Below are 20,021 nucleotides of genomic sequence, written 5' to 3'. Positions count from 1 at the left end.
GCAAGTCTCGAATTGGAGGCTGGCTTGACACCAGTAATGCAGCCTGACTCAATCCTAGATGTTCAGCACACAGAGACACAGAGGTGCCATTTAAAGTTTAGTGTTAACCTGAGTCACTGATCATTTGCAGTATTACAGAGTCTGGCAGTCTTTGCATGATGCACACTACACTGTACGTTTCTAGCTGACTCTCAGGTGTGACAGGTGTGCCAGCAGGAAAGAGTAATAATAACCTGCATCCTGAGGTTTGTCATGCAGGATTAAAGGAGCCAGGCTTTGTTCACACAGCTAGGATTGTATTTTACACTGACCCTGGGTGAGTGTAAGTATCATACAGTTTAAACGAAGCACTGAAACTTGCACATATTTATTACAGATGCACTGAAGCTAATCGAGATATTTGCTGTCAGTCTGTGGCTGCGATTAAACACTTTACTGAAAACTTTATTAACTAGTAACTTCATCAGTCATGACAGAAGCTAATATTTCTGTGCTAACATCGTTTAAACAGTAACAGCTTTACTCTAATATAAGCTAACGTTTACACCGTAACTTTAAGCTAGCACCATAAAGACGGTAAAACACGTAATAATATCTACAAATGCATCTTAAAGCTGTTATATTAGCACTCGGTGTATTACTAAGATAACCACATTAACATTACTGACACTCGCTGACTTTTAACCCTTTAAGACCTACCATAGAACCAAGTCCGCCAGAGCTTATATTATATTTTTACATGCTGTGGAGCCATTTTTGGGAGCATTTCAAGTTGCTATACATCAATACAAACATTATAGCCCAGATTTTAATAATATGTATTCATTAAGTGCATAGTAATTACATAAATTGCAAAAAAGTGCAATAAACTACAAAAAAATTGAAAATCGTTTTTGATTTTTTAACATATATTTGTAGTTAGAGAAATTTAAGAGGCTTATCCCTCAAAACTGTAAATACAAAAAAGTTGCACAAAATAGTTTCCCACCACAGGAAATTTATTTTGAGTGTCTTCGTAGTTTTATTTTTGAAATACACCAATTTTTATACACTGCAGGAAAAACGAAAATAAATATTATACTGCAAATTTGCAAAAAAGCAGCATATGCATCAAAATAACCTATTTCCAGCAGTGCAATATGAGTCCTAAGCATCCCAGAAACGACACAGAAAGTCATAAAGTCAAAGATAACTTTTAAAAAGACCAGTATAGGCCCTGAGGCCCTGATCGCAAAAAAGACTACATTTCCGCGAAAATGACGTCACTTCCGGTTTCGGGCAGGTAATGGCGGAAATGCAAAAGTTCGCGCTGACGTCTATTCCAACGTAGGAAGTGTTATGGACAGCTGATCGGATCGGTAAAGCGTGTTTCTGGAATATTATGTTTTTGTTCCTGCAAGCGCTTTTTATGCAGTTTTTGCAAAGCTTTATGTGGAAGGAAACCGTGACCTAGGACAAGCTGATGGCATAAGATGTAAGTACAACTCCTCCGGTTTCATATGCAAAAAAAATATTTGCGCTAGCTTACGTGGTTGCAGTGCTACTGGGATTTAAAAATAGTTACGCATAACAGAGCGTTCCCGCTCCGATCGGCTCTAAAGGGTTAATAGTCATTCTATAAATGCTGTCCGTTTAAATGGTTTTACCTGTACACACTGCATATCCACCGGATTCCAGCCAGAGTGGATTCTGGAGTCTTCCACGCTCCTGTTAGTGATCCTCCATCTGGATGGATGAGAACAACCTTCTGAACAATCTAGCAGGAGATGGCCCATATCTATGGGACTGATTTGTGCTAATAACGCCCATTGTATGGACTGATAACAGCCGAAGCGGGTGAATAAAGTCACCCAGTAGCTAGCTGTGCCATTACCCAGCATACATCACTCCCTCCGTAAATGCAATAAACGATACAAAAGTATCGTTCTACCTGTTTTTCAGGTAGTTGTTTACATTATATAATTTGTTGTGTTCTGTATACGTCACTACAATGTGATTTGGAAAATGTCTAAATATACCGACAACAGGCACTTCCGTGGCAATCTCTTCAATCGGAGGACCCTTCACGTCAATTCCCGACGCGAGGGGGGTACCCTGCGCGTCCATAAGTGAAGCAGAGGGAGCCTGACCATGCGTCACACGTTTGACGAGTTGGGAGTGAGAACCTGTTGTTCATCCACATGTAAACGGCGTTTTGAATCACCGAAAACTGAGATTTTTTTAAAACTCCTTTTTTGCGTTTACGTGTAGACGAGGAATACAGAGTTGGTCACGCAACGTCAAAGATATGTGCCTTTTTTTCACGTCACGTGCGCGCATTATTTTTTACATGAGATGAATTGCAGAATGGCAGATAGAGACAAAATACTGTTAATCTGACTATCTGCAGGTTTTACACGCTTACATACACACATGCAGTTACTGTCCCTCCATTTACAAAGGCAGAGGCGTCACGGTGTGATTATCTTCCCTTTGGTTTCACCTGCACAAGTGCCGAGGTAGGTATTGATAGCAATGTTGAATATTATTACACAGGAAAAAACAACTACATGTAAAATATGCTTCACCATATTTTCTAGTCTTTGGCTTAGAATGAAGTTGGTTTGGACATATATTCAGCGATGCTTCATCTCCTGCTTTGCGTTTCTGTGGGTGCGCCCAATTTCTGTGGGCACAAAGTGTTAAGTGTGAAACAGGGCAGATCTGTCGTGGTCCTGAGTCATTGACCCAGTGTTTTGAGTTTGTTGGTATTATTTTCCAGTTTCTGCTGTTTTGTATTTGTTCTTAGGGTTTGAGTTGTGTGTTTAGTGTTTCTATTGTCCCTACCTGTGTCTTTCCTCTGTGTTCTGTTCGTGTCCCCAAGTTGGTATTGTGAAACAGCCTGTGAGTTTCCTGTTTTACTTTGTAGGTTTGTGTCTCGTTATGCCCATTAGTTCCAGCTGTGTCCCCTCCTGTCTGCCTGTGCTCCTCGTCGCATCGTCTGTGTTACACTCACCTCTTCCAGGCTCGCACGCTCACTCCTCTTCAGCCACTCACCCTCACACAGTTACACTCTCATGCCAATCCAGCAACAGGCAATCCACACAGGGTCAGGGACGCGTCCAGGAAATCTAGGTACAGGAAAGAACAGGTCAGGAACTCTAATGAACAGTACTGAGAATCAACTCAATGATTTAGCACAAACTGAGAAGACTCAACAAATCACCAACCTGTGGCCTAGAGTGTCCTGGTGCCACGTGCACTTATGGACACTCTTATGTTCGAACATGGTGTTCGTTATGGCCAAGCTGTGGTTTGCACAGAAGTTCAATAACAAAACACCACTTGGGTTCAGGTCCTGGGGTCCATTCCTCCCAATCACGCCCCTCCAGCTTTCACTGTTGTTGCCCACATGAGCATTTAAGTCTCCCAGTAGGACCCTCCAGTGTCCCACCCAGGGACTCCAAGAAGGCTGGGTACTCTGAACCCCAACCCGGAGGCACAGATAACAAACCCTCTCATCCACTGGGAGAAACCCCAACATACAGGCAGCAAGCTGAAGGGACACCAGGATACCCACCCCAGGCCGCCGCCTCTCACCAGGGGCAACTCCAGACTGAGACAGAGTCCAGCCCCTCTCCAGGAGGCTGGTTCCAGAGCCCAAGCCGTGTGTTGAGGTGAGCCTGACTATATCTAACCGGTTCCTCTCAACCTCACGCACTAACTCAGCCTCCTTCCCCACCAGAGAGGTGACATTCAATGTCCCAATTGCCAGTCTTGGGGTTTGGTTCGCTCCTGGACGGCGCTCACAATGCACCCAACACACATTAGTTGGTATCAAATGAGCACAACTCATCATTAATCCCACTCCATGGTCCTTAGGGTGGCACAGTTGCTTCACTCTCTCCTCTTATTCCATTAGAAAGCATTCTGTATGTCCCTAATATAACTGAGAACTTCAATAAAATCTCTGAATCTAACAATATAAAAATGGCACTGAGTCTGTGTCTGCATTTGTGTGACATTAATGTTCCACTTTAAGTTGGAGGTTTTGACTCCCACTTTTAACTCCTTCTCTTAATGTGGACGATCATACAGCTGGCTTCTTGAAAGGGGGGTGGGTGGGGGGCACACTACAGCCAAACTACACAACAGGACAAATGAAAAGAACAATCACAACTTCTCCTGTATCAGTGTGTTGCAGTGATTGTTTAGTTTTACTATCACTCAGTGTTTCTCATCAAAGGCAGTGCAACTGTCTGTGACACTGTGGCACTCTGTCAAGATTGTTGCACATTTGTGTCTCCTTTATAAAGTCAAACAGGATTTTGAATTGTCTGACATTTGCACGGGAATCTGGAGGAGGGAGATGGGCCTTCTTCAGTTTCCTAAGAAACTGTAGTAACTCTAACTCTACTCTAAGAGAGAGATCCACTAATGCCTCGCACCAACACAAACTGGGTTCTGGAGTCAAAGAGCTGTTAGTGTTTACAAATCGAGCGCAGCGACAGGATTGTGTGTCAGAGACAGAATCTCAAAGATTTTTGTGACCCTGATGAAGACCCAATTCTGGACATTCAAACTGTGTTATTAATGTTTTTAACATCTACAGATCATTATCCAGATATTTAATACAAATAAGCATGTCTTATATTTGTGTTTTATAGATTTGAACTCACATCTCCTGTGTTTAGAAAACAGCAGAACTTTTGTAATTGGCCCAAAAAACGAACCATGTCTGTAAGCGCTGTTTTGAGCCTTTTAGCAAATCTTGCCCTAAACAGCCTGTTGCTGTTACAAAGCAGAGAAAACATAGTGGAGTCTAATTGTTGCACCGTGGAGCTCAGCTGAACTCAGTTCTGGGAGTTGAAATCAACAGAAAGTGTTTCATTTGACACTGAAACAGTTTCTTTTCCATCCATGAAGGAAGCTTTTGTATTTCACTCAGCAAAATATACAGTCTGGACTGCACAACATTTCAGACTGCATGTGATCTGTGCACAAAAACATCGAGCTTCATGGACACACGCAGGTCCTGCTCCACTTCCTGCAGTTGCCATGGCTTTGCTCTCGTCTTGCATTCAGTCTAATTACAGCTTCTTATTCAAACTCTGCACGTCACTAATTCCTGGTCTCTCCTTGTTGAATACTTTTTATCTTCAGCTGTCCTTGAAATCATTGAAAATCATACAGTTATGTCCAGTGTTGGTCAAGTTACTTGAAAAAAGTAATCAGTAAGTAATTACTGATTACTTCCCCAAAAGAGTAATCCCGTTACTTTACTGATTACTTATTTTCAAAGTAATTAATTACTTAGTTACTTAGTTACTTTTTACTCGAAAAAAGTAATCGGATTACAGTAACGTGTTACTGCCCATCTCTGGTTATGTCTATAAGACTTTGGACAGAAACAACTTTCTCTAACTTTGGTTCTGTAAATTACAACAATGAATTTGAAATGATACAACTCAGATGTAGTTTCAGCTTTAATTCAGTGGGTTGCATTAAAATGTGAGGAACTAAAGCATTTTTTAGAATTATCCTATGGAGCACCGGGACGAAGGAAAGACGGGTGGACTTCCTGGTGGAGCTTGCAAGAGAGCTGGCTCACTCTCATGTAGCTGGGAAGAAGGCAAGAAAAGAACAGTTGCTTCGGACACAACCCTCCACACCGAGCCCTGGAAAAAGAGCCATGTATCAGGTCAAACACAAATGCAAGAACAATCATGCCACTGTGCGATGTGTTCACTGCTACAGATACACATGTGGTAAATGCAGACTACAGATACCATGGCAGTGCCAGGATTGTGAGTGATTGCTGAAAATGTTGAAATGTACTCACTCACTTTTTATTATTATTTGTAAATATGTGTACAAATGGTTGGTTTTTTTGTACTGTTTTTATCAATAAATCTCAGCAACAAAGGAAATACACCCAGTGTTGGGTAAGTTACTTTAAAATAGTAACTTAGTTACATTACTAGTTACTTCTCTCAAAAGTAACTCAGTTACTTCAAGTTACTCGTTACTTTCAAAGTAACTAGTTACTAGGGAAAGTAACTTTGGTTTTACTCAGAATTCTCTTGTTAATGTGTTGCTTCCATAACTTTGCCAGTCTTCTAGCTTGCTTACTTGCCACAAGTGCACTGTGCCACCTACCAATAGAAAGGAAAAGATAATGTGCATATTTCCATGAGAGAAATCCCACGCATGGACCGTCATTGACTGCTGCCATGATTCTAGCCTACGTCACAGCATCATGTGCGCCTTTTCCAACACAAAAACTGCAGTCGTGGTGCTTTCGATTGTACTCAGAACTCGGAAATTCTGCCTTCTGAATAGGAAGATGTAGGTAACACCAGACTGCAGATGAGCTGCATGCTGGACTGGGACAGAAAATTGGCCCGGGCATTTTGACTAGAGACCGGCCCACCATTATAGGAAAAATCATAAAGCCTTTGAATGAAAACAAACACTGTTGTGACAGTGATGTACACTGTTCTGATGGTGTATATGCATCAATCTATCAATCGTTTGTTGTAAGACTCAGATAATTATTTATTAAAAGCGAGACACTTTAAAAGAGAATAAGAAAGAAAAGTATTTCTTTGTGCCCCCCTTTAATGCCCTACCTGGCCCCCCTGGCAACACTTTGCTAGATCTGCACCTGCACAGTTACCAGCTGTCAGCTACCTAAAAAAGGATCCTGGTGTTATTTGTCTCTCAGAAACAGTTCATAACTTCAACTCATTCATGTCACCTAAAAGGTAAACCTGTTTCTCCATCACTGTTCAGCTCTGATGATTCAGTAAGGACATCTCCTGGTTTCATCTTCATGTTTCCCTCTCATCACATAACCAAACCGACATCATGACCAGCAGCTTTTTTGCAGCTGTGGCTCCAGCAAACATCAGCTGATACTAGAAATTAATATTAAATAAATTCTAACAACAGCTGATCAAGCTTAAACATGCTGCTGTTGTTTAGCGCGACATCCGCTGGTTTCCTCTTTCTGATGCAAAGTGAGCGATAAACAAACAAGAGAGCCGATCAGCTGATCATTGATCAGTTTTCATGATTGAAGTAGAAACGGGAGAGGGAGGGGGAGAGAATGAGAGAAGAAGAGGCAGCTGTGCAGCAAAGACACAGAATAACTCCAGCTTTGTGCCTTTTTCATTGTAGCTGAATTACGGGACAAACTGTTCCCTTTCACCTCAATAAGAAACGCGTAATATTTTCTCTGAATACCAGATGAGACGGTTGGCAATTCTAATAACTTATGAACAAAATAAAGTTCAACATCATTAACTTCATAGCACCACCCAGCTGTATAATAACTCCGTCATGCTAGCTAGCACGCAGTACGGAAAAAGTCAGAATAATGAAAATAAACTCCACCTAAACTTGGTTTATATCTGACCCAGAGAGACTGCAGGTCATAACTTCTTACCTGAAGTTCAGTTCACACTTGGACCGGCGGCCGCCTCGGGTCTCTTTTCCTTCTGCGTCCCTTTTCCTTCATCCACCTGCTGGCTTCCACCACTTGCTAATGTTACTGAATCTGTGGAAGCTCCGCGATAGCCACCACACGAAGTAACGAGTAACGACCCTATCTAAATCCCAGTAACGAGTAACGCGTTCCTGATTTTGGCATAATAACTAGTTACCGTGCTCGTTACCACAATAATAACGTAGTTACTGTAACGTGTTACTTAATAACGCGTTAGTCCCAACACTGAATACACCCATGTGTGTTGATTTCTCCCTAAGATGGCAAACTGAAACACAAGTTTCCTTGTGGCTCAGGAAACTAACCACTCCAAGTTGGTGACTTTTGGAGATTTATTTTCCTGGATGATTGAGAATGCATCAAGACGAACACAAAAGGAAGTTCACCGCTTTTAGCAGCTCCCCCCCAGACAAACAAAGAGGCAGTTGGCAGTTAGAAATCAGCAATCATTCACACACCCCCACTCCCCTCCAGAATTCTCAGGTAACAACCTAATTTACATATGAATGACTAGCCAATTTAGCTTCCACTTGGCTGAAGCTAAAGCCTAGCTAAAAGCCTACCAGCCATTTGGCAACTCAGCCCATCACACGTCCACGTCTCTCCTTGTTTCGTCTTTTATTATGAAAGGGTTGTGTTTCCATGTTCAGTGTGTTTCATGTTGCTTCCCCTGTGGTGTCAGGTTCATTTGTGTCAGCTGTGTTTCCACTTCCCTCCTTTCTCTTCTGTGTATTTAAGTCCGCTGTCTTCCTCTGGGCAGTGTTGGTGCGTTTTCCTCCGTTCACGTTATTCCGGGTTTCAGGTTATCTCCTGATTCTGTTTAGGTCCATGTTCATGTTCATGTTTTTTCATCAGAGTTTCTCGCATGCACCTCCTCGGATTCATGTTCATGTTTTTCTTGTCATAGTCATACCGAGTTATTCCCAGGATAGGTTTTAGTTTTAGTTTCCGCTCCTGTTTGCTGGGCCTTGTTTTGTGTTCGTGTTTTTCAACCTAATAAATGGTTTGTTTTTTTGTTAAGATTCAGTTCCATCTCTCCCTTGTCTGCTTCCGGGTTCATATTGCAATCACATCAGCCACAGTGACAATAAACTTATTTTGATTTTTAACTTTCTTTATTTTTTCAACAATATTATGTATATATAAACATTTTGCATCTTACAATATAAAGCCTGGATCCTGCACATATTGCACTTTGAACTTGAACTGTGTTGTCTGTTTATTGGAGATTGTACTACTTGAATTCATTATCCTGGTGATATAACACATTAATTCTCCATTTGGAATCAATATAGTATATAATACAGTATCTGTCTATCCATCTATATAGCTATTGAATTGAACTGGAGTGAATGGAAGAGAATTAAATAATGGATTTCATGTTCATGTTTATCTATGTTGTAACAGTGACGACTTGAGACATCTGTTTGGCACTATATGAAGAGAATTAAATAAAATTTAAATAAAAATGATATTAACTGTATTTATACATTTTATATTTTTGGATGAGACACTGTCAGTGTGCTGTTATATAACTCAGGTATTTTTAAGGCCTGACTGGTGGCATTGGTGCCCATTGCTTTACTGTGCTGTTGGATGTGTATGTGGGCTATCCCTTGTACCTGACATTTGATTGGGCATCACTGTGTTGCTATGGTATGATCCTGGTAGTTGTTGTTAATAAAACAATAACAAATTCAAATTCAAACATTGCTGCATTCTTCTGTCACTGAGGATTCCAAACCTGCACTCAGTCTCCTCATTACTTTGGTATTGAACAGACAAACTTTGGAGCTCCTGCAAACTTTATTCACAAACTGCAAATATTTTACACAAATCTGCGACTGACAACAAGCACAGAGACTTCAAACAATCACTGAAGTAAGGACTGAAAGATTTACTTTAAAACAATAATGATTAAGACCTTTTTCGTGAGGTTGTTTTCCCTTGATTGCCAGCTGTTACTGTTTTTATCTTCATATCTTTCATATTTGTCCACCTGAACAATGCTTTAATGATACAGTTTGAGAAGTTTGATATGAATTTATCCAACTGACTTGAAAATGAAACTGACAACTGTCCTGTAATCTTACACAGAGAAACCAAATCCTGCGTCTTTGCCTTGACAGACGCCTAAAATGGCTCGAGCTGTGGTAAGTTACCCTTCACTGTGTCTGTTTCTAAACATTAAATCGTGTGAATTTTTAAAGAAAAATCCAACAACAACAATAATAATATGTAACAGAGCAAAACGTCAGATGACTTAAATGTTCCTCTGCAACACAAAGTCAAAGTCTGCCTCCTCCACAGGCAAAGGAGAAGCTCCCACGCTCACCCAGTGCAGACCATTGTGCTCTGGACAATGAAGTTCCCGCTTTCATGTTCCGACCTATCAGTGCACCTGCATGTGAGCTCCTAAGTCCAACACCTGCTGATGCCAGCTTTCAGTCGAAGGACACAGACAAGATCATTCATCCAGATTTGAAAAACGATCGTTCATCCCTGGATGATGAAGTGATGTTTTTCATGTGTCCTAGCGATGTTCCTCTGCCTCCGAGACCTCCACCCACTGCAGAGGTAGGTCTCTGCAGAAAGCGCAGATATTCTACTGCTTTTTCTGTTAATGATGAAGAGGAACATTTGATGCCCAAACGCATGAGGCTGATGAGTTGGGATGTCTCTAAGTCTCCAGCTGCTGAGAAGGAGTATGTTTGCTTTATGTGTCCTGAAGACAAGAGGTCTGAGTTACCTCTCAGCTCCCTCCAAGGCCATCCACCATCACAGGTCAATAATAATGACACTGACCAGTGTACCATTCTGCTGCCTCCTGAAATCCCAGTGCCTCCACCCACTGCAGAGTTACGTCTCTGCAGAAAGCGCAGATATTCTACTGCTTTTTCTGTGGAGGATGAAGAGGAACATTTGATGCCCAAACGCATGAGGCTGATGAGTTCTGATGTTCCAGTTTCTTCAAATCCTCCACCTGCTGATGCCAGCTTCCATGCAAAGGACACTGACAAGATCATTAATCCAGATTTGAAAAATGATCATGCATCCCTGGATGATGAAGTGACATTTTTCATGTGTCCTAGCGATGTTCCTCTTCCTCCGAGACCTCCACCCACTGCAGAGGTAGGTCTCTGCAGAAAGCGCAGGTATTCTACTGCTTTTTCTGTTAATGATGAAGAGGAACATTTGATGCCTAAACGCATGAGGCTGATGAGTTGGGATGTCTCTAAGTCTCCAGCTGCTGAGAAGGAGTATGTTTGCTTTACGTGTCCTGAAGACAAGAGGTCTGAGTTACCTCTCAGCTCCCTCCAAGGCCATCCACCATCACAGGTCAATAATAATGACACTGACCAGTGTACCATTCTGCTGCCTCCTGAAATCCCAGTACCTCCAAGTCCTGCCCCTGTTGGAGTTCTAGAAACTGTTGATTTTCCTTTTGTTGATAATTAAATACATGTTTGTGGTAATAAATACATTTTTGAGCAAATACGTGTTGAGATGATTCGGTTGCTTATGATGGTTATTGAAGGAAACTGTTTCCAGGGCCTACTCCGTGGATCGGCTTCCTCCGAGGCGTGGACGTCTATCAGCAGAGAATGTACCTTAGTCTGTAACACAGTCAAATATATTCTCAAGTAATATTCAAGCATGCCATTCAGCGTGTTAGTACGAGCAGCTCGGGAGCAGCTTGGGAGAACAAGAAAACAGAGACTGCTTTAGATTGTCTTCCCAAAGTGACTCAACTTTATTCACAAGTACAACAGTTTATATAGAGGGTAAAATTCATGAGACAGCAGATTTATCAGTTTAAACCAGTACAGACCAAGATAAGGCAGCGTCTTCCTGCCCTTGGGTGAAGAAGCATCCTTTGTGTAGTTTATTAGTTCAGCTACAATTGTGATTATCTCAGCGACATATTTTCAAGGCACAAAACGAAGAGTTCTTTCATTAGTGAAATCTGAAACAAACCATTTGGCCTTCAACAGGCGTCTAAAAGATTAAGAAACTAATGTAGCTGAGGGAGTGATCTCTGTGGTATTTCAACCTTGTTGAATGACAGAGTTTTCCTGTATAATGTCACTATAAAACAATATCCAGTAAATGCTCCCATGGTACTAAAATACCTAACAGTTATAATTATCCAAAAAGTATTATTCCTAATAAGATCTTTACTTTTTATACTTATTTTCTCCATGACCTATTTTGATGTCTATTTTGAAGATCCACTCATATCATGACAGTATGCTTATTCTCAGTAGAGTGTATAGCCACATGTGAACAAATAATAAATTAAAGTCACTCATTAACAACTTACCACATACGCCGGAGCTGAATTCAAGATGTAAGCAGACGTTTCACAGATATCTTGGTTGTCTTTCCATTTCCTACACTAACAGTATCCTGAGAATTGGCTTATAGAGCTGATATAAAGGTGAAATTTGATGACTTAATCGAAGCATCATCAGCTTAAATGCATGCATGAATCCACTGTACTTGAGGTAACCTAACACTGACCATGAACGCCACAATCACTGTGCGCCAGTCCAACACAGTGCTTTACTGTGAACTCACCACAGTACTGCAAACTAAAGTGTTTATCTTCCAGTCCAATCCAATCCATCTTTATTGAGAAAGCACTTTAAAAAACCCAGGACAAAACCAAAGTGCTGTACAGTAAATGAGTTAAGAACAATAGAATAAAACATAACAGTAAAAAAATAAAACACATAATACATAAAAAATGTAAACAGCCCTATATTTCAAAACAAGATAAAACAGCAAAAATAAACTAAAAAACTCAAACTAAAAACCAACATCTTACAAGGTGTCAAAGGTCAGGGTGAAGAGATGAGTTTTCAGGAGTGATTTAAGAACAGGCAGAGAAGAAGCCTGTCTAATCTCTAAAGGCAGATCGTGTCACAGTTTCAGAGATGCTGCAGCAAAAGCACGATGTCCTCTAAGTTTACGCTCAGTCCTGGGAACATTCAGGAACAGCTGATCAGCTGACCTGAGACAGCGGGTGGGTTTATAAGACTGTGGCAGCTCAGAGAGTTAAGATGCAGCTAGGTCATGGAGAGCTTTAAGAGACATTAATACCAATAAGCTGCTAACATGATGTTGTATTTTATTTACATGTCTGTTTTAGCACTTTAACATTTGCATCTGTCTAACTGGCTAACCATGCAAGACTATTGTAAGCATTGCTCTGTAATAGTGCGACATTTTGGACCCCAGGAGGTCCTTCTGTATCTGCACGATGTTTGACCTGCAGTCTTTATAGCCGCCTATGTATATTCTTTTAAACCTTTTTATTGTTTTTAAATGATAGTTACGGACCAAATGTTAAACTATATAGTTGAATATATAGTTAAAGTGTTTCTCTAGATACAGAGAAAGGTTTTACATCAAAAGGTCATCTGTCTGCATATAAAACAGAAGCTTTCATGCAGATGCACTTCCTGTTTAGAGACTTTGAGGTTTAGGTAGTGACGGGGGTGATTTACTGAGCGTGTAAGTTTTCCTCCTGTCAACACACTCTACAATGCCGCCCACATGCCACTCCTGTCCAGTCTTGAAAGCAAAACATGTATGTATAGTATAAAATGGTGAAATGCTGATTTCCATGTTTCAATTGAATCACTTGATTGTAATCAATTGATTGCAGAGACTTTTGTCAAGACCCTATAGAATCAGAAGTCCCGTGAACATGCACTAATAAAAGCTGCAGTTGTAATAGGGGATAAAGTGGTGTGCACAATGTGTGTTTGGATAAGATGTCAGTAATGCATTCACATTAAAATCACAGGGTTTCTTTCTTTTTCTTATTTTTCTTACATATCATGTAAAAAAACACTCCTGCAGCATTTTTTCTCTGCCACAGATTTAGGAGAGGAAGAGTCCAGCATTTCAACACCTGTGCAAATGTTAGTTTATTTGATAGGTGCATCAGTAGTAATTGTTTAAATTAGAGTTTTCAGCAGTGTTGTTGTATTTACAGCAAAGTGCCTGCAAAGTGTAAAAACTAATTAACTGATGATACTAGACCCTTAAAAGAGATAAACACCACTAGTCAAGTCATAATGGCTACTTACAAATACATAAGCACTCAACACAACCCACACAGTGATCTAATGCACAAAAACAAAGGAGACTTAAACTGGCTGAATCAATTACTGTAAAGAAAACATGGAGGAAGGCTTCCTGTGGTGTCTGGCTGCAGTATAGGTCATAAACCTGCCTCCTGCATTACAGCAGACAGGTCAGGGGTCAAATGAAAAGCAAAATGTTTACCTCAGATTAGGGATGCACCGATACCACTTTTTTGGAAACGAGTACGAGTGCTTGCATTTCAGTACTCGCCGATACCGAGTACTTAATAAAAACATGATTTAAATTTACAGGTAACAGCTTTAGTCCTATAATTTAACAACAAACAAAACAAAACAAGGGACTGGTTTGGAATTAAGAACATTTATTTAAAATAAAAGCATGTTGTATGCAACATATTACAGAATAAATAATTATAAAAAAAATGTAAACAGTGACAGTGCAACTCAAGTATTTTTCAGTTTATTTTAAACTCTGCCGCTTTGGACAACACAAGGGGCATTAATAAACATCTTTGCCATTTAGTGCACAATATGTGAATAAACTAACAACATCCACTGACATAGAACTGTGGCAGTCAGTGCAACTGAGGTAGGTATTAACATCAAGTCTAAGATGACTCACTAAATGGAGAGAAACAGTGAGTGGCAGGGTTTTTTAAGAAAAGTAGCTTTTCTGCATCATCAGCAGTCAGACTGTTTCTGTTTTCATCTATAATGTGTGACACTGAGCTAAAAAGCCTTTCACTGTCCACACTGCTACATGGGGCTGAGAGCTATTTACGGGCTATTTTAGCCAAAGTGGGGAACCTGATTTTGTTGACACCCCAGTACTTCAGAGGACTGTCTTCACGAGGGCTTGGGGCCTCTCCGAGGTATGTGTCGAGCTCAATGGCAGCACCTGCTGCCAGCGGCAGCCTGGGCCTTGAGGAACAGTTTAGCAGGAGGTTCTGCAGCTTCTGCCCGACTCCCCTCTGCCTCACCTCTAGAAGCTCCTGCTTCAGGTGCAGCTTGGCCTCTGGAGCAGTGTTGTTGGAGAAGAAGCGATCTTTATACCTGCACAAAATTCATAAATGTATTAATATGTGGAAAAATAGGACTGATGTCATGTAATACGTGCTCTTCCAGCGTGTCTGTATGTCCTGCTGCAGTCTCTTTATTGGCTGGTTGAGCTGTCCCTGAATGTCCTCGAGGCGGGAGTAGGCTAAGGCGTTTAAAATGTTTAAAATGCCCAACTATTTTCCGTCCCACTGCTTTAGCATCAGCTATGCTCCTCTGTGCTAATAAGCGTGGGTAAATACGCGTGGGCAAACTCTTTGTACTCATTGTCGTGTTGGGATTTTAGGTGCTTGATTAAATTACTTGTGTTAAATGCGCTACCTTTTGAGCCTCCTCTGGACAATTTCGATGAGCATAATTTGCAGTCCGCCTTTGTTTTCGTGTCTTCGTTCACTTTGAAATAGTTCCACACGGCTGACTTGTCTCGCCTCGCCTTCTCCCAGCTCTGAGACGCAGCCGGGGCCTGGGGGCGGGCACTCGGCGCCTGTGATTAACCCCTTACATGCCGCTCAAACATAGACAGGTCTCAGACCGTGGTATCGGTCCTCGGTATCGGGGAACTTTTCACGAGTACTTTAGAAAATGTGGTATCGAGGCCGATACCAGATACCGGTATCGGTGCAACCCTACCTCAGATTAAATATTTCCCAAAGTAAATTGGACTGAACTGGCCAGTTAAATACACGAGAGGATACGAATAGAAAATAAATATCTAAAAACAAAGAATGAAAACCAACTATTAATTTAATACTTAAGTCTGTGAAGGTTCTCAGTCATCCAGGTCATCGTAGTCTAAGGAGCTTGGAAAGAAAAGCGTCTGGACTTCTTGAGTTGCTTGAAGACGTTTCACCTCTCATCCGAGAAGCTTCTTCAGTTCTAAGGGTCAATGGTGGGGAGTCCTAGACTTAAAACCAGTGGGAGTTTCCCCCCAAAGAGGGACAAAGGACCCCCTGATGATCCTCTACCTAATCACATGAGCCAAGGTGTGAAAGCGGATGTGGGTCCTAATCAGCCAGGGTTTCGGGTGAGCTCATTGTGAAACCTGGCCCCACCTTATCATGTGATTTCCTGAGGTCAGATGGCCCAGGATGTAAATGGTCTGAGATCCCTTCCCAGACGCCTTAACGCCCAATGAAAAAAACACATCATTTTCTCTCCAGTTACCCTCAGCAGTCCAACAGACCTCCAGCACCAGTAAAACATTAACCAGAAATAGTTTATGGGACATGTGTCGTTATTTATGTTTGTGGAAATGTGCATTAAATTAAAATAAAGATGCTGGTGTCTGACGTTACTGACTTCCCAATTGTGTGGCTTCTGGTGTGGCCTTCACAATTCAATTTTCAATTCAATTTTATTTGCACAGCGACAAATCACAACAATATAAAGTCGCCTCAAGGCGCTTTATATTGTAAGGCAGACCCTACAATAATACATACAGAGAAAAAGCCCAACAATCATATGACTCCCTATGAGTGAGCAGTCTGGAGACAGTGGGAAGGAAAAACTCCCTTTTAACAGGAAGAAACCTCCAGCAGAACCAGGCTCAGGGAGGGGCGGGGCCATCTGCTGCGACTGGTTGGGGTGAGAGAAGGAAGACAGGATAAAGACATGCTGTGGAAGAGAGACAGAGGTTAATAACAGGTATGATTCAATGCAGAGAGCTGCATTAACACACAGTGAGCGAGAAAGGTGACTGAAGAAGAAATACGCATTGCATCATGGGAATCCCTCAGCCACATACACCTGTTGCACTACACAACAAATGCAAGCATGTCAGTTTTATTCATTTTATGCTCATGTTCGTACAAATTTTAAAGGTAATGCAGTCAAAACTTTGTAAGTATCTGAGTGATTGGATGAAGCGGTTTGATGACGTAACACGCTATTTTAGTTTAAAATGCTTATAATGTTATGATAAATGGTAGTTTTGTTGTTACTTTTACAATATTATCCATCCTTCAGTTTCAGCGAACATGACAGTTAGCAGTGTAATAATTCCTCTGTGATAAAGAAAAATTAGCTTGTTTTCTTTTTGTGTGGGAGCTCGCACAGTGTTTCAACTTTACAGCCTTTTAATATGAAAGTCCTGTCAGTACACTTCCTTTTTACATCATTTCACACTTGCCCCGTGAAGGGCAACAGTCTGACGTCTGCTTAGCCAGGAAAGCTTCAGCTTGTTTCTTTCCGCACATCTTCCTCTTCACTGTCGGTGGCTTACAGACATGTTAACAAGCATGGACGTATCAAAACTTTGCTTGATTTTGCTGTTACCACTAGCTGTGTCCCATGATGCTGAAGGTAATACAAGGAAACTATTTTCATTATGCATTATTAATATTTTTAAATTTATAACCTCCTTGCTTTTAGTTTAAACTAAACACATTATTATGGGATTAAAAAGATGGTTTAACATTCACAAAATATAGAAACTAAAGTCCTCTCTGACACAGGCTGAATCTTGTATTTACCGTATTTTGCTGTCCCTGTTTACAGAGACTGTTGTGAAGACAGTCAGGAGAGAACACGATGTCACTCGGATTTGCAACAAGGAAAGTCAGACTACTATTGTTTTGATTATCTGTAAGATCAAAAGACAGAGGGACACAGGAGGAGAGTGTCATCTGCTGTATCGACACGGAGAGAACGTTACTCAGGAATGTGACCCCAGGTTCTCAATAACAAAAGAAAATCAGACTGCCTTTCTGGAGCTGACCAGTTTAACACCAGCTGATAGTGGGAACTTCACCTGTGAGTGTACAAACACTGAAGGGACTTATATTGTCCATATCAGTGTCACTGTGGAAGGTAAATGCATTTTGGTTTCTTTATCTGACACAGTTATTCAGCACTGTGTTAGCATTGTATTGACCTGCTTATGTGTTTTTTATTCATGTAATTTGTTCATTTCTTTTCTTCTTATTTTCACTTACAGCAGTTTAAATACTCTCACTGACTCATTTATCAGGTACATCTTTGAACCGAGTTGGACCACCTTCAGCCATCAAACATGTCTTCATTTTTTGTGGCACAACAAGGCGCTAAAAACATTCCTCAAAGATTCTCAAGACATATTGAAATTACATCATCACACAGTTGCTGCAGATTCGTCAGCTGCTCTTACTTGAAGCAAACTTTCCGTTCCACCACATCCCAAAGGTGCTCTGCTGGATTGAGATCTGGTGACTGCGCAGGCCGTACATGATTTGAGCGCCGTGACATGGTGTGGTATCCTGCTGGAAGCAGCCATCAGACGATGGGTATTTTTTGGGCATAAAGACATGAATGTGGTCAGCAACAACCTTCAGGCAGGCTGTGGTGTTTAAATGATGCTCAGTGGTTACTACAGGGTCCAAAGTTTGCAAAGAAAATCCCCCACAGAGCATTACACCACCAGCAGTCTGAACTGTTAGAAATCAACTCATCGGGCAAGGCATCGTTTTTTTAGTCTTCTGTTGTCCAGACTTGCAAACTGTAGCCTCAGCTTGCTGTTGTTAGAGGACAGCAGTGATATCCAGTGTGGTCCGCTCTGCCTCAAGGTTTGATGTGTAAACAGCATTTTTACCCAGAGAATCACAGCTCACTGGATATTTTCTATTTTTCAGACCATTGTCTGTGAACAGAGATGATTGTGTGGGAAAATCCCAGCAGATCAGCAGTTTGTGAAGCACTGGGACCAGTAACATGTGCCATGTTGCTCTGTTTGAGCATTGATTTGCTGACATTTTATTATTTTATTAACCTTTATTTAACCAGGAAGATGAAGCTGACATGTGATTGACAAATGAAATGAACACTGAAATATTTGTGTTACACCCTGAACAAGTATACCTCATAAAGTGGCCAGTGAATGTATATAAGCAGTTGGACCAATTTCAGTTCATAGTAATATTCAGAAAAGATGCAAAAGAAGAAGAAGAAGACAAAAGAAAAGAGCACAGTGACAATATTTAAAGCTCTGTGGTTATAAAACTGGGGTTTCATTACTTCACTCAGAGTTTCAGTAGACGTAAACTGTGTTTGATTTGTGTTTTGATTTCCAGGAAATGAAAGTAAATGATTTTACTGACAAATGCATCTTTTCAATGATTTAGACACAAACGAGGCCCACACTTCAGCAGACAAATCTTTTTCCGTTTATCTGCCCGGTGTTGTGATCATCTTTATAACTGGAGTTATCGTGGGATTTATCTACTGGAGGAAAAGTAATGGGTGAGACTATTTTTGCTGCAGTAATTCAAAGATGATATAGATGTAGAGAAAGTAAAAGGAAACATCACATTTCAATAAATGAGAATTCGGTGTATGTTAAACATCATGTCTAGAATGAACACTTTTTATCCTTCCAAAAATAATTATCATTATTAAGAGAGAAGATAATATAAATGTAGATGTTCTTACTTGATTTTTCTCTGTTTGAATGTGAATAGTGTTACACTAATGCTGACATCCTTTCTTATCAACGTGGCTGCTTAAGGTCAGGAACATCTGGAGTGTCTGTACCTGAAAATCCCAACGGTTTGGTGAGCAATTTATTGCTACGATCTACAGCAGCTAGTTAAAAGTTTGCCAGTAAACATAAAACATGTACATTTATGTTTTAGGATGTTACTTACATAGATAATTACAGATTAGTGTCATAATACTATTAGTGCCAACTTCAGTGTCCTTTATTTTGTGAAGAAGCTCTTACAGAAATGAGCAGAAACATTAAATAATCCAGGCAACAGATGGAGAGATTTAAAGATCAATAGAGTGTGTGGGTAGACCGGGTTGAACTTGATTAATACCTAAAATATTTCACTTTTCTAAAGGATGACGATGAGCCAGATCAGCCCTATACAAACCTTCAGCAGCCATCGAGTGATTCCTACCAGACTCTCATCTCAGTGAACCATCAACACGACAACAAGACACACTCAGCAAGAAGCACAGGAACTGTGGGAGTGGATAATAAAGCTCTATGAAACATTTTAAAGTATATAAAACTTTAGGTGACATACTAATATAATAATATTCATATATTATAATAAACGTCCATCTTTTCACACTGGATAGTTGTTTCCCAGTAAGGGAGACCATTCAGTCATAATACTCCAACTCAGGCTCTCAGATTTAATACAATACAAACACAATAAACTGTGGCAAACATGACTCTTTGTATCAGACTAGTTTTGTTTTTGAACAAACATCTCATCATAATTTGAACACAATGTCCATCCAGATAAACAGAGAGATCAGTCTGGCTTAAACAATGTTGGTGGTTTACCTTCTACTGTCCTTCCACTTTTATGCACTTCTATTTTAGACATAGTAAAAGTTTCAGTGTAGACACAAGAGGTGAAATAAGGAGGGTG

The 20,021-nt window shown here is 40.6% G+C and overlaps 3 protein-coding genes across 4 annotated transcripts in view; 1 reads left to right on the top strand and 2 right to left on the bottom strand.

The window, feature by feature from the left end:
- Positions 1-20,021, bottom strand: part of LOC147302806 (protein NLRC3-like) — a 341,154-nt gene that overhangs the window by 197,088 nt on the left and 124,045 nt on the right. The window lies entirely within an intron of this gene.
- LOC147302807 (NACHT, LRR and PYD domains-containing protein 12-like) overlaps positions 1-20,021 on the bottom strand; it is a 291,268-nt gene that overhangs the window by 150,761 nt on the left and 120,486 nt on the right. The window lies entirely within an intron of this gene.
- LOC147302812 (uncharacterized) lies at positions 16,890-19,631 on the top strand. 2 transcript variants are annotated; one of them, XM_086284538.1, is made up of 5 exons: positions 16,890-16,965; positions 17,161-17,472; positions 18,759-18,875; positions 19,129-19,187; positions 19,479-19,631. In XM_086284538.1, exons 1-5 carry the CDS (start codon positions 16,890-16,892, stop codon positions 19,629-19,631), a joined length of 717 nt encoding a protein of 238 aa, XP_086140664.1. The 2 variants fall into 2 exon arrangements, with proteins under 2 accessions (XP_086140664.1, XP_086140665.1); XM_086284539.1 differs by having other exon boundaries at positions 18,759-18,876; positions 19,142-19,187.

The sequence above is a fragment of the Aulonocara sp. 'chitande type north' Nkhata Bay genome, linkage group LG23, assembly GCF_057382095.1.
Source record: "Aulonocara sp. 'chitande type north' Nkhata Bay isolate Kocher_YH1m ecotype deep benthic linkage group LG23, A_spYH_male_GT1.1, whole genome shotgun sequence".
Taxonomy (NCBI): domain Eukaryota; kingdom Metazoa; phylum Chordata; class Actinopteri; order Cichliformes; family Cichlidae; genus Aulonocara; species Aulonocara sp. 'chitande type north' Nkhata Bay.
Note: the sequence above shows the minus strand (reverse complement) of the source record. Positions and strands in the feature narration are given on the sequence as shown.